General features: G+C 43.6%; 2 protein-coding genes across 2 annotated transcripts in view; both read left to right on the top strand.

The window, feature by feature from the left end:
• Positions 1-15,234, top strand: part of NCKAP5 (NCK associated protein 5) — a 965,306-nt gene that overhangs the window by 171,603 nt on the left and 778,469 nt on the right. The window lies entirely within an intron of this gene.
• POTEE (POTE ankyrin domain family member E) lies at positions 3,652-5,419 on the top strand. Its single transcript, XM_075530285.1, is given in 2 exon segments — positions 3,652-4,290; positions 4,292-5,419. Coding segments are annotated over 2 exon segments (1,014 nt in total). The 5' UTR covers positions 3,652-3,745; the 3' UTR covers positions 4,761-5,419.

Here is a 15,234-nt window from a genome sequence, read left to right as displayed (position 1 = left end):
GCTTTTTAGCGTAGCGGTGTCATATTTGGTCTTTGGTGACTGACTAACTTCACTCAGCATCATGTCCTCCAGGCACACCCACATTATGAGCTATTTTTCAGAACACATCATTATTTTTTAATGTCATATAGATAGCATTTCTTACTTATCCGGTCATCCATGGATGGGTCTTTAAGTTCCATCATTTTGCTATTGTGACGAACACTGTGATGAACTTGAATGTGCATGCATTGGTCCATGTCATGGTTCTCATTATTCTAGGACATACTGCATTGCTGTGTGTGTGTGTCCATGAGACGAACACTGTGATGAACTTGAATGTGCATACATTGGTCCATGTCATGGTTCTCATTATTCTAGGACATACTGCATTGCTGTGTGTGTGTGTGTGTGTCCATGAGACGAACGCTGTGATGAACTTGAATGTGCATACATTGGTCCATGTCATGGTTCTCATTATTATAGGACATACTGCATTGCTGTGTGTGTGTGTGTGTATGTGTGTGTGTCTATGAGACTAACACCGTAATGAACTTGAATGTGCATACATTGGTCCGTGTCATGGTTCTCATTATTCTAGGACATACTGCATTGCTGTCAGTGTGTGTGTGTGTGTGTGTGTGTGTGTGTCCATGAGACGAACACTGTGATGAACTTGAATGTGCATACATTGGTCCATGTCATGGTTCTCATTATTCTAGGACATACTGCATTGCTGTCAGTTTGTTTGTGTGTGTGCACGCGTGTGATATTGATGGTCTCTTGGTTCCATGCATTCTGTGCTGAGTCCATTTGTTTATGGATTTTCTTAATAGTCAATTTTGTGATTGATGTTATAGTATTTACTGAGATTTTATCATCTTTTTTCTTTCTTTTTATTAGAAGCTTTACTACTTTTCATTGAAGTTACCTTGTAATTTAAAATTACCTTCCCAAGTTTAAGAATCTATTCTACCTTGATATATCAACCTCTCCTCCTGTGTGACCACATTGCTTATTCTCTCTTTTTACGTTGTAGCTATCACCATTTACAAATCGGCATTTTCTGGCTTCATAGTTTCAGTGGAGCCCTGGAGCATATGCACTCAGCTGCTAACCTCATGGTCTACAGTTCAAAACTCTCCACTCCTCTAAGAGAGAAACATGAGTCTTCCCACTCTCATAAAGCGTTGTAGACTTCCAGGAGCCCAAGTGGAAAGGGAGGGTTTTGAGAATGATGAGGGCAATGAATGTATAAGTGTGCTTTACACAATTGATGTATGGTTGGATTGTGATAAGAGTTGTATGAGCCCCAATAAAATAATTTTTAATAAAAGAACATTGTAGTCTCTGAAACCGACGGGGGCAGTTCCACCCTGTCCTAGAGGGTTACTCTGGGGCAGAATCAATTCAACAGCAGTGAGTTTGGTTTCAGTTATACTTATTTTACTTTTCTGAAGTTACTTTTAGGATTTTTGTTTTCCTTTTTGGAAAGTTTGATCACGATGTTTCTTGGTTGTTTCCTTTTGGAATCTAACCTGTTTTCAGTTTGCTAATCTTCTTCAATGCATTATCATCTTCTCTTTCATGATATTCAGGATGGTTTAACCTCCCCAGACTTTGAACATTTTCTTGGTGCTTGTGACTTATTTTTTTTCTTGGTTTCTTCCTGTTCTAGGATTCTGAAATTGTTTTTCACTTTAGTTCCTACCAGTTTGGGGTCCCAGTGAGGCCGGGTAATGAGGGTTCTTGATCTTGTTGGACTTGCTCAGGGAATTCTAAAGAGTGTCACCGTTGGCAGCCTCCTTAAGGGAAGCCATCATCAGACATTTAATGAGGTTGTTGTAGCGTTTCCGCAGTACTGATCTCAACATGTCAGGAGCCCTGATGTGCAAGGGGTTAACTGCTCACTGAGAGGTCAGTGGCTTGAACCCACCAGCCACAAGAGAGAGAAGACAGTCTTCTTCTGTCAAGATCTCCAGCCTGGGAACCTTAGGGAGCAGTTCCACTCTGCCCAGGGGGGTCAACTGTTTGGCAACTAAATTGACTCAAAGGCAGATTTGAGGGGGTTGGGGGTGATTTGCTTGTTTGGTATTTCAATGTGTAAGTTTTCCTCAGGACCCATTGTTAAATTCAATCATTTGAGAGGTTGGGCAATCCTAAGTATTTTATATTTGGATGTGGACTGATCAGAGTTTTGTGGCAGATGTTCTATTTTGATTACGTATTACTTCTTCAGCGTTGAGCTAATAATACGAAACAATAGAGAGATCAGCATTTCTGGTGGGTGGGTATAACGGTGTGAAAAAGTTCAGTGTTTTGAAGAAAATTTGATGACCTAGAGACCTAGGACAGGTACTGGCCCTGGGAAAGGCAGAGGCAGAGAGGTAGATGAGAGGGCGGTGGGCTACAGGGAAGTGGGTAAGTGGGTGGGGGCATGGACATTATTACTCATCTCACTGACTTGTATGATTCCAGGAAGTAGGCTGTGAGCATTCCTACAGTGAGGGGTGCCTCCGGAGGGAGGGGTTTCCACTGCGGTGTCCCTTGCACAATGGGTCACCAAAGGGAAGAGAGATTGCTACCCAAGATACATCGATTCCTAGAGCTGCCTTCCCATCCTACTGGGAGAGCATTTGCATCAGAATCCCAACCAAGCACATCTCTTAGCACTGAAAGAAATCACAATAATCTTAGAATTTTCCCAAATTCCAAGTGAATTCTGTAAAAATTGCTGTTGACATTTTAGGGAAAACCAAACACAGAAGGTGCCTGTGTTGCTAACTTGTCAAGAGAAAGGAACTTATGTTTTGTTTCCCTGCAAATGTGTGTCCAGTTTTGCCAGCATTGTTTGTTGAAGACTCTCTTTCCCATTTCCTCAGCTTTGACCCTCTGTCAAAAGTCAGTTGTGTGTCGGTGGATGGATTTGGACTGGGGCTCTCAGTCCTGCTCCGTTTATCTATGGGTCTACTGCTTTACTAGGACAAGGACTTTTTGAATACCATGACAGGGTAGTAGGTTTTGAGATCAGAAAACGAGATGCTTCCCCCTTTGTCCTTCTTCTTTAGGAGTGCTTTGCTTGTCCTGGGACTCTTTCCTTTCCATAGAAAGTTGGTGATTAATTTTTCCATTTCTTTAAAGAATGGCACTGGGATTTGAATCAGAGTTGCATTAACTCCATCGACAACTTTTAGTAGGATTAATGAGCAATGGTGGCATAGTGGTTATGCTTCAGGCTGGTAACCCCAAGATCAGCAGTTCAAAACCACCAATAGTCTGTGGAAGAAAGCCAAGGCTTTTGACTCCTGTTAAAAATGACAGACTCAGAAATCTGCATGAACAGTTCTACTCTGTACTGTAGGCTTACTATGAATCTAAATTGACTCAATGGCAGGGAGTTTGGTTTTGGAGCTTGGGTAGTATTGGCATTTTCACAACCTTAAGTTTTCCTGTCCATGAACATGATATATTCTCCCAGTTATGTAGGTCTCATGGTTACTTGTTGGATTGTTTTGTTGTTTGTTGACAAGTCTTTTGTTTCTCTAGTTAGGTTTGTTCCTAAGTGTTTCATCTTTTAGGTAGCTATCATAAATGTCACTCCATATACAAAAACAAGCTCAAGACGGATCAAAGATCTAACTGTATAAACTTATAACTATAAAGATGATCAATGGACAGCCGAGACCGCGTCCCTCTCGCGAGCACAAGCTTCTCGCCGCCGCACAGTCACCGCTGCCGGTTCACATTCGCCACCCCCAAGCTCACCATGGATGATGATATCGCTGCGCTCATGGTCGACAACGGCTCTGGCATGTGCAAAGCCGGCTTCGCGGGAGACGACGCCCCCTGGGCTGTCTTCCCCTCCATCGTGGGACGTCCCCGGCATCAGGGCGTGATGGTGGGCATGGGCCAGAAGGACTCCTATGTGGGTGACGAGGCCCAGAGCAAGAGAGGCATCCTGACCCTCAAGTACCCCATTGAGCACGGCATTGTCACCAACTGGGACGACATGGAGAAGATCTGGCACCACACCTTCTACAACGAGCTCTGCGTGGCCCCCGAGGAGCACCCCGTGCTGCTGACCGAGGGCCCCCTGAACCCCAAGGCCAACCGAGAGAAGATGACCCAGATCATGTTCAAGACTTTCAACACCCCCGCCATGTACATCGCCATCCAGGCTGTGCTGTCTCTCTATGCCTCTGGGCGTACCACTGGCATTGTGATGGATTCCGGCGATGGGGTCACCCACACTGTGCCCATCTATGACAGGTATGCCCTCCCCCACGCTATCCTGCGTCTGGACCTGGTTGGCCCTGGACTTAGAGCAGGAGATGGCCACTGCCGCCTCCTACTCGTCCCTGGAGAAGAGCTACTAGCTGCCCAACGGCCAGGTCATCACCATCGGCAACGAGCGTTTCCGCTGCCCCGAGGCGCCCTTCCAGCCCTCCTTCCTGGGAATGGAATCCTGCGGCATCCACGAGACCACCTTCAATTCCATCATGAAGTGTGACGTTGACATCCGTAAGGACCTCTACGCCAACACAGTCCTGTCCGGTGGCACCACCATGTACCCCGGCATTGCCGACAGAATGCAGAAGGAGATCACAGCGCTGGCGCCCAGCACGATGAAGATCAAGGTCATTGCTCCCCCCGAGCGCAAGTACTCCGTGTGGATCGGCGGCTCCATTCTGGCCTCGCTGTCCACCTCCCAGCAGATGTGGATCAGCAAGCAGGAGTACGACGAGTCTGGCCCCTCCATCGTCCACCGCAAATGCTTCTAGGTGGACTGTTCCTTAGCTGCGTTACACCTTTTCTTGAGAAAAACCTAACTTGCGCAGAAAAAAAAAAGATGAGATTGGCACGGCTTTATCTGTTTGGTTTTGTTTTCATTTTTTGTTTTTGTTTTGGCTCTTGACTCAGGATTTAAAAACTGCAACGGTGAGGGTGACAGCAGAGGGAGCGAGCATCCCCAAGTTCTACAATGTGGCCAGGACTCTGATTGTACATGATTACGTTTTTCTTTTTTAAAATAGTCATTCCAAAAGCCGTACGATGCCATGTGACAGGAGACTCTTGTCCTTCTCCAAAGCCGGCCCCACTCCACATTTCCCGAGAAGGGGGTCCAGCCCTCGTCCCCTCCCCTCCAGACCCATGTGAGGGTGCAAGGGACAAGAGCATTGCTTCTGTGTAAATTATGTAACCCAAGGTTTTTTAAAAAAAATAATTCCACCGCCTTAATACTTTTTTTTTCTGTTTTTAAAGTTTCCTTTTGAATGGTCAGCCATTAGGCGCCCCCTCCTTTTTTGTCCCCCCAAATTTAGAAGGATATGAAGGCTTTGGGTCCCCTGGGTTGGTGAGATGTGGAGGAGCCAGGGCTTTACCTGTACACTGACTTGACCAGTTCAATAAAAGTGCACACCTTAAAGAAAAAGAAAAAAAAGATGATCAATGAAAAATTAACAACCAACTTAGGACCCAGAATACATGGCATAAACACATTATCAAACATAATGGAAAAACACAAACACGGGAAAACAAAAGAGAGGTTCAGCACCTCCTAAAAATTAAACACTTACCTGCCTCAAAAGACTTCTCCGGAAGAGCAAGAAGAGAACCCAGGAGTGGAAAAAAACATTTTGGCAATGACGTATTGGGTAAGGGACTGAACTCTAAAAGTTAGAGAAAACCCCAAAGCTCAACAAGGCAAAGGTGAATAATCCAATAAAAATATGGACAGAATAGATGAACAGACATTCCACCGAAGAAAGTGTTCAGGCAGTTAACAAGCCTATGAAGAAATGTTGGTGATCATTAGCCATGTAGGAGATGCACATCAAAGTGACGCTAGTATTATAGTCAATTAAAACAAAACAAAACGTAAAAAAACCAGAAATCACAAATGCTGGAAAGAATGAGGAGAGAGTGGAATCCTTGGACACTACTGGGGGGACTGTAAAGCAATACAAGGGCTGTGGAAAGTGGTATGGTGCTTCCTAAAATAATTGAGACTAGGAATATCTGATGAGCTAGCAACCCCTCTCTGTGCTATGTGTTCTAAGAAATAAGAGCCATAACACTAACTGATATAGGAACACCCCTTTTGATGGCAGTACTATTTACAGTAGCAAAAATGGCGGCCATCCGCCCCATAGTGGAAGAATGGGTACATATACTATGACACCTACACACAATGGAATACTACAAAATGCTCAAGAATAATGATTTATCTGTGAAAAACCTTAAAACATGCTTGTTATCTAGAGGATATTTCACTGAGTGAAATTAGCCAATCATCAAAGGACAAATATTATATGAGCCACTGTTGATATTTGAATGACAGAGAAGTAGCAATTGATCTCGCTTATCATTCTACATCATGCCCTTTTTCTTTCATGGTAACATTCACACTTTATACTGGATCTTGAGGGGCTCAGAAGGTCTAGGTGCTTTCTCATCATACCCCCATCCCTCCGCTAATGAAACGTTCACTCTAGACCCACTTACCTTTGCCCTGACCCTAAATCAGCCATCCTCCCTACCATCATTATTGGTACCAGTTGACTCTTCGCATAGTCTCTCTTTCCTGGGCGGTCTAGGTATGGCTACCACTCATTCGTCAAGGTCCAGCTCAAATCTCATCTCCTGGGCGGGCAACAAAAAGAACTCTCTTTCCTGGGCAGTCTGTGTATGGCTACCACTCATTCTTCAAGCACCAGCTCAAATCTCGCCTCTGGGCGGGCAACAAAAAGACTCTCTTTATTCTCTAGTTATGGTTCTCCACGGGGATTCCTTAGAATCATTTTTGAACCTGCAATGTATGAATGCAATTCTTACTAAACCCTTTGATAAGCCCTAAGGCTAGGGATTTATTTCTTACAAATACAATAGAGTGGTAAGTTGGTAAATATTTAAAAAGGCCTCCATAGAGGCATTTATCTGCGGAAGTAGCGCAACTCAGTGAATCTGAGTGAAGAAAATGTACTGGAGATGGGGTGGGGGGGAGCAGCAAGTGATGGGAGGAAATCCACTGAAGTAGTCAGAGGTTCGGGGGCAAGACCGGAAGAGGGCAGCACATAAACAGCCCAGAAAAGAAAAAGAAACGATTGAGATGGGAGAGGCTCCCGGACTTTATTACTTCAGAGGTTAGAGGAGATGTGGATTAAAACGGTATTATTTTTATGGGAAAGAAGAGGATTTGCAAACTTTATACAGCAAGCAGATTGTATATAGAAATCCACATTCTCATTCAGATTTGGAGAAATATTTATCGCGTGATTCTGGACGCTGTGCTGCTTCTCTCTTGTTGCTATAGGCACGTTTGTTCCTGACTTCTGAAGCGGACGTCATTGCAAACAGTCGCTCTGCCCCTTGGTGCCACCCCAAAGGCATGAGTTATGTTATTTCGCATTGCATTAAGGAGCACATGGCATTTGTGTTCGGGGAAACCTAACTCAGCACAGATGTCTGATTGTGCCTTCTCGCCTAGGGATTTGCCTACAAAACTGAGGTTACCTTTTGCCCATCTCCCACATGGCTATTTTGCTTTGATTATTCGCCTGAGGATTGCGGTTCTTTTCTAAATAAAAGAATGACTTAAAAGAATTCAAACAGGAAGAAGGGAGGGTCTGATTTTGAATCCATTCCTGACGGTATAGTTGACAAATATTTGTGGATGCAAACCCAGCAGGTCTTAGCTGATTAGAGAGCATTGCTTCTCTGTTGAACTGCACATAGATCTTTACAGATTCCGCCTCTTGTCTCTGATCTGAGACTTTCTATTGCAAAACAAAAGATAGATGCTTTCATCAGGCAGGCTGAGGACTGAGAAACCCAATCCCCGTGCAACCTCTCTGAAGCCAGAACTGGGAAATACACTTGACTGAATCTCATTTGGATACTTTCAGATCAATAAGCATCTGAAACATTCTAAAGCCTCAACACTCGGATTGTCACCTTCTCTCATTTACAAACCCAGACTGCCCCAGAGAAGACTAGCCCGTTTCACAGGACAAACTTGGTTTATAAAAAAGAAAAAGAAAGAATTCATTTTGATGATCCAGCGTTTTCCCTCCAATGCTAAAAATACATTATCTGAATTTTTTTAATTGATTTCATTAACTTCCCCAAATTGCATACCCATTAATAGGATTTTTATTATTAATTCTTCTCATTTGTTTATACTAGGCTTTGAAAGGGGTCTTACTATTTTCTTGAGTCTAGCTATAGAATGATGAGACTCATTAAGCACACTGGAATCTGGCCATTTATCACCCAGATGAAAAGCCCTCCTCACATAGCGTCCATGTCCCTTTATACTTGGAGGCCCTCCCTGGAGTCAATCACAGACACAGTGTAACTGCTACCTTCTCAGTGCTACTGTCCTTCTTGCCCTCCTGGCCTGTCTCCCTACCCACATTTACATAAACACTTCATTCTTTTGCTTCCAACCCAGTCGTCAAAGGTACACGCATTTAAGTTTGCATAAATGCGATCTTGCCTTTTCTATTATTTCTTTCTGAGCCTTTTCTGATCCTAGCCCTTCACTGGAGCTTTGTTCTTAAGGGAACTATCAGAAATCAATGCCCTTTGCAAATGCTAAACGTCTCTTTCTTGTTATGAATGGAACCGGAGTCACCTAAGGTCTCCAGTCTCCCTCCATCGTGACTAATAGGATTGTCATTTCATCAAGGTCTCCAATGACATCAGAAACCGAGCCAGTTAAATGCTAAGTGGATTTGGATGTCACCTGATCTTGGAGCTGAAATTCAAAGCACAATTTCAAGGTTCAGACTCAGTGTGGTCCCAGCAACATCAGCCCTTCCAATCCAAGTAGGGTGTCAGTGTCCAGGCAGGCTGAAAGAAGATGGATTATTTCTTCTAAAATGCTTCAAACAAAATATAGACCGCCTTGGCACACACAGGGAAGACGACTCCTTGTATGACTATATTTCTACTCCAATCTTTATTTTAACTATCCAGTTTCCCTTTTATAAACCAAAAGAACATATTCAGAGATTATTTAAACTGCAAAGATTTCCCACATGCTATTGAGCTAGAGTTCTTGTTTGGAAGGCTTTGGCTTGCTTGTTTTTTAACGTGTTGGTTTTCTTTTTGCTGGGGTAGGCTTGTCTCCCTTCCGTGTGTTTAACCTCGCCCCACATGAGTGAGAACTAGACCCAAGGAAAGGAGTATGGTGTCATCTTCAGAGTAGAATCGAACTAGTTCACCAGATGAATGTGCGAATCTGTGCTCTAATCTACAAAGCCCAATAGTCATATCCTACTGAAAAGAACACGTATTTTCCCCCCCACACCTTACTCTGCTTTCGGACAAAGTGAACTTCATGGTCAACCATCTGGGGTCGTCAGGGGGTCATTGCCTTCAGAAACTCTTGACGTCTTTGAAACTCAACCTCTTACTTCCACCCCTAATTCAGATTTCCCCTCTCAGTGGACAGTGTCCTCCCACCTCCACAGCTACGCGCCTGACCTTCCACCATGCCGAGGGTCACACTATTTGCCACGGGATTTCCTTACTGCTGGTCACACGATGGAGCTTATCTGTGGGTCCCATTTCTCTCCATCTAAACTCTTTTACTGGAATTTGGATCCAAGTTTACTGAACAAATCCATTTTCCATTTAACAGTTCCCATGTTCCCATGTGGTGACCCCACTCTTCCCACGCTGCGTTTAGCGTTCACCACGGTCCGTTCGTCCTTCTCTCCCACCTCCTCCTGACTGCTGGGCTTTGCATCTGGGCCAACGCTTCTCTTCTGGGGCTCTCCCAGTCCCTCTTCCACCAGTGAGCCTGGTCTCGTATAATTTAGAGTTTTGTTCCATCTTTTTCTCCTACTCCCCGCCAAACCAAATCTGAACTCATCACCGTGGAGTCAGTCCCGACTCAAGGCGACCTTGCCCGCTGAGGAGGATGAGAAGGAAGGGTGGCCTGGTGGCCAGGCAAGGAAGGTGTAGCCCGACATGGATGTGGAAAAAGGTGGGGCCCCTGGTTCAGAGGCAGAGACTGTGTGCCTTCAAATTTGGGTGGGATGATACCCAGCACTCAATGTGGAACAACACACCGCCCTCTGACCCGCTGCTGGGCAGGGCATCGTGACGGTATGTCACCAACCTCCAGGAACTTGGAGGTATGCGGTGGCCACACTCTGGTCATCAGGAGAGCATTGGGAACGAGACGTGACCTTTCTGGTCACCAGTCACCAGGGTGGTGTTTGGTGACATCCAGGGCCCAGGCTCACTGCCAACATGCCAAAGCCGAGTCAGCGCAACCCCACAGGCTGGGAGAGAACTGCCCCTCTGGGTTTCCACAGTGGTCATTCTTTACCGAAACAGAAAGCCTCATCTTTCTCCCTTGGAGCCGCTGGTGGTTTCCAACTGCTGACTAATGCCACCAGGGCTCCTGTCCTGGGCTAGTGATGCTAATTATGTACCCCAGCCCCAATAGGAACACTGCTGGCAGTAACTCAAAATGGCTACACTAGGACCCGTGGGTCTACCACACCCTCTGCAGGTCTCCTTGCTGTAGTCATGCCGTTTCTTCAAAGCTTAGGGTTCCCCAGTGATGACCCACATTCGTTCATTTGGTTTCTTGAGTCGAGTCCTTTGTCTAGAAGATCTGGCTAAGAGACCTGCCTAGTCCGCCATTTTGCCGGAAGTTCTACCCACTTCCGTCCTCATCAAATTTAAATCACACTATCCTTAGCCTTTGAAGTCTCCATGATACGAACGCATCCCACTTATCAAATCCTGTTCTTCCTACTTCCCATCCCATGCAAGGATTTATTTCGCTCTTGAAGAATCAGGGCTTGTGTTGTCTGGATATGTCTTTGTAGAAATCTCACTCTTAGCCTTTTCAAAGTATATGCATTTTCTATCCATGGAAACTTTTCTGGTACTTCTGAGACATCTCTTCCCCTCCTCTGACTCCTAAGGATTTGCAGGATCCCTGGTGCAGGGCGACATTTCATTCTCTTTGATTAAATGGCTGCCTGCTTCTTATAATGTTTGATGATTACTTTCTACTTATATTACTTATTGCCTCCACTCAGTCTTTAGTTCTTTGAAGGCAGGAAAACTACCTTATGCTTAGTTTTGAAACGTCGCAAGGAAAAATGGAGAGGGGAGAGGACTGCAAGTCCTGGGTGCACGTGGGGTTGGGGCACACATTAACAGTGCAACTTCGGGTGTATTGCTTGCGGCCTGAGGGACTGCATTTTATCTAAATTGCCAATAACTGCATTTTTCACCACAGGTGAAGCACGTGTTTTTCCTCTTCATAAAAATAGTTTCTCGTTATTTTAAAAGAGCAAAGACCCCCCTCCAACAACACAGAAACAGTCAGAGAGTTCATATGACCCATAGGCCAGCACTGTTAACAATTTGGTATTTACTATTCCACCTAGATTTTTCACTCAGGTTCATATATGAGTAAGGTTACCTATCCACCTAAAAAAATGCAGGGGGTAAATCAACCACTTAAGTTTCTGTGGTTTCTGTTCTGTTCTGTTTTGTTTGGCCACCTGTTCCATTTAGCAAGATGTTATTGTCTGCTGTTGTCAAGTTAATCCTGACTCACAGCCCCCTTGTGGATGACAGAAAAAATCATTACCCACCATTTCCATGACCTTTGGTATTTCTCAGTCCATTGTTGAGGCTCTAATAGAAAATAGACTTATTTTTACTTCAACAAAATATTATTATATCTAAATATGAGAGCATATCTGACAGGGCTTCAAGAATTTGGTAGGAAATTCAATGATCTCTTCAACCCATTTGCCCATAAACTTCTAAAATGAATTTTAATTGTATATTAGGTGGGGGAGGATTTTATTTCAAGCCTTCAACTCTGCATTCAACAGTTCAAAATACTAATTAATGCCACCCCTGTATTCTATCCATGCTCACTCCACCCCTGACTTCTCTTCGGCCTCTGATGGCCCTCCATCCTCCCTTTTGTCCAAGCCAATACCTGTCAACCTGCAAGTCCGTTGCTTCATCTTCCCACCTTTGTCCTCTCTCCCTTGGGAACATCCAAAGTGGTGTGCAACTCACTGTCTTAATTTTTAACTGTATAGGACTTAGCTGACATATTCTTTGCCCTCCTCTGATCGACTAACTTCACTCAGCCCAATGTTCCCCAGATACTTCCATATGATGAGGTGTGTTGTGGTCTCATTCTTATTTTTTAGCAATGCATCACATTCCAACGTTTCGTTATCCATTCTCCTTCTGTGGGGTCTTTGGGCTGTTGACAAATTCTTGCTATTGGGAACAGGGCTGCAATGAACATGGGCATGCTCATGTCTGTTTGCATGATGGCTCTTCATCCTTTTGGGTATATACCCAGCAGAAGTATTGCTGGCTCATCAGAAGGTGTTATTCCTAGTTGTTTGAGGGAGCACCGTGTCATTTCCCATGGTGGTTGTCATGTACATTTCCCAAAATGTAATGGCTTTATCTACAGACCCAGAAGCAGTGTAGACAGGTTCCAATATCGCTGCACCTTTTCCAGTGGTTGATTTTTCTTTTTTTTTGAAGTGAGCTGCCCTTGTGGGCATAAAGGGATACCTCGTCCTTGTTTGGCATTGCATCTCCGGGATGATTAATGATTGGTAGCATTTTTATCTTCTTTGAAACCATTTGGATGACATTTTTGGTGAACTATTTGTGTCCTTTGCCCACTTCTTAATTGAATTTTTTTTCTTATTAGGGTATTTCTGTTTTCTATAGACTTTATCTCCTCAAATAGTTCCCTCTTGTAAACTTGCTTTAGAGCATGGTACGGGAATAGACATAACACAGACTCTGACTACTGAAAGGATATAAAATTCCCAATTTGTTTTCGCAGATGAGATATTGCTACCTTTTGTACGGACCCTTTAATGTTGCTCTTGGTGTTCCTAAATGAACATTCACTTGTCTGCCTTCTGTTCTGTGAGCATCTTGATGGAGCTGTGCTCTCTAATTGTGACATTCCAAATAAATGCCAATTGTGTCTACTGTACAGGTGTGCCATACTTCAGCTGCAATACAGTGTCAGAAGATCTGAAATCAAAAGTGTTCAGTCTCCCTTTTGCCTTTAAACTGTGGTCCAACACAGTTAATAGAAAATGGTGTGAAGTTACTTACAGTTTTTCTAACTTCATTTAGTACAAATATTTTTATTCAGTCTAGAAATAATGTACTTGATTACATTAATAGTTTGATAGTTGCCACAATCCTTGCTGAGAGCATTACATAGTACGTAACACTCTCTGTATTAATGATATAAAAGAGCCCCCCAAATTCTGATTTCCAAAATGTACAAAGGGATTATACAAGGATCGTGGAATCATCTTTATATGCAGAAAATCATGGCCTGCAACATTATTTATTCTTTTCTTAGAATTAGTATATGCATGGTCATTTTTCAAATCAAATTTCAATTACTTTCCACTTTCATTCTTCTCTTAAAATGATGGACTCTGGTCATTCTAAACATTGTAGCATGGACACCTGTTCGTCATATTAACTTGTCATTATATCAACCTCCATCCAAAGATACCTAGTATAGTTAGATCTGGATTTACTCTAATCAGTAAGCATCTCGGGAACAATTACCATTAAAAAATTAAGAACGGGAGGACAAAGATCTTTCAGTGGAAGTGAAGAAATAAAGACTTTAAGAAATGAGGAAGTGAAGAAATAGAAATTCATGATCTTTTCTCACTTTTCCCGAATGTGTTGAAGGCTCATCACTTTGTGTGTTGTAAAGGACTTCAAATCATCTCTTATTATGCACCTCGCTGAAGCTGATAAGATCTACACGTTTCTGTGGCTAAAGTGAGCCTTTTCATGGGAATGGTTTGGAATCTTCTCTTCATTTTCTTTTGTAATTGTTCGGCTCCTGAGCATTGTAGTTTTAAAATTTGCAGTAGTTTTTAAATTTGTCTGAAGTGGTGGTGGGGGCAGGGTGCTGCTTGGTGTTTTGTTGTTGTTTGAAGCATTGACAAATAAGCTGAAGGTTGGAAATTCAATCCCACCACTTGTTCCAGAGAAAAAAGACGGGGCTGTCCCTGTGAAGATTCAGTCATGGAAGTCCTAGAATGGGTGGCCGGCGATGAGTCAGAATCGACTCAATGGGCGTGGGTCTTGGTTCATTGTTGTGCCGTTTTCTTTGGCTTCAGAAAATGACTTCCAATAAAATCTTACTCAGCAAACCAATTTGTAGCAGAGTTTAGAATATTTCCCTGTAAAACACTCAGCTCAGGAAGGCCTGAACCCTTGCGATCTTTGCTACAAACTGCCACAGTTGCCGTTTCTCAGCTCCGCTATCCCAAACAGAGGAGGGCAACAGCCACTGGGACCCAGAATTCTGGTCAGTAGGGAAATGTTATTATTCCCGCGTTGGGAATATGTTTTTTTTGCTGATGTTTCTGCTATTGCTTTGCTTCCTTCTAAATTGTATTTATTTTGTTGTTGTTGAGGGACTGTAGACAGTAAAAAACATGCCAATTCAACCATTTCTGCATAGATAAGTTACCAATATTGATTACTTTCTTCCAGTTGTACCATCACCCTCACCCTGCTGTTCTGAGTTCTTGATTATAAACTCACTGCCCCACCCCAACGAAGTTCCTATCTAATTGTAAAGTTGCTTTTCTCAATTTAGAAGCCCTAATAGTACATTGGTTAGGAGTTGGGCTGTGAACAACAAGGTTGTCAGTTCCAAACCACCCATGGTTCCACAGGAGAAGAGGCCCCTGGGCTTTCTACTGTCCTACTTGGTTACAGTCTTATAAACTCAAGTCGGGGCAGTTCCACTCTCTCCTATAGGGTTGCTGTGAGTTGGCATAGACTCCATGGCGGTGAGTGAGTGAATGCCTTGTCAATGCGGTCTCGTGCAGATGACTATTAAAATAGTAGGATACTCAAGGCAGATGTTTTAGTACTTAAAGTATGACTTCAGGGAATATTTTTGGTTTAAGGCAGGCATGGGGAAAGGTAGGCCAGTGTACATATAAAGTCTGTGAAATCATCAATACCAGCAAACATTACATTCCTGAACAAAGAGGATGGCGAGTCCAGCCAATCTAGTGAATTCCAACTGATAGGGGCCCGATGTACAACAGAACGAAACCCTACCCGGCCCTGTGCCATTCTCACAATTATTCTTACTATACACGTTACCAAAGCCCAAACCAAGCGTCCTTCTTTGGAATAGGTACCAATACGTATGTCTTCCAGTCAGTTGGCAAA

Source organism: Tenrec ecaudatus, chromosome 13 (assembly GCF_050624435.1).
Source record: "Tenrec ecaudatus isolate mTenEca1 chromosome 13, mTenEca1.hap1, whole genome shotgun sequence".
Taxonomy (NCBI): domain Eukaryota; kingdom Metazoa; phylum Chordata; class Mammalia; order Afrosoricida; family Tenrecidae; genus Tenrec; species Tenrec ecaudatus.
The sequence above is the reverse complement of the archived record's forward strand: the minus strand, read 5'-3'. Positions and strand labels throughout refer to the sequence as shown.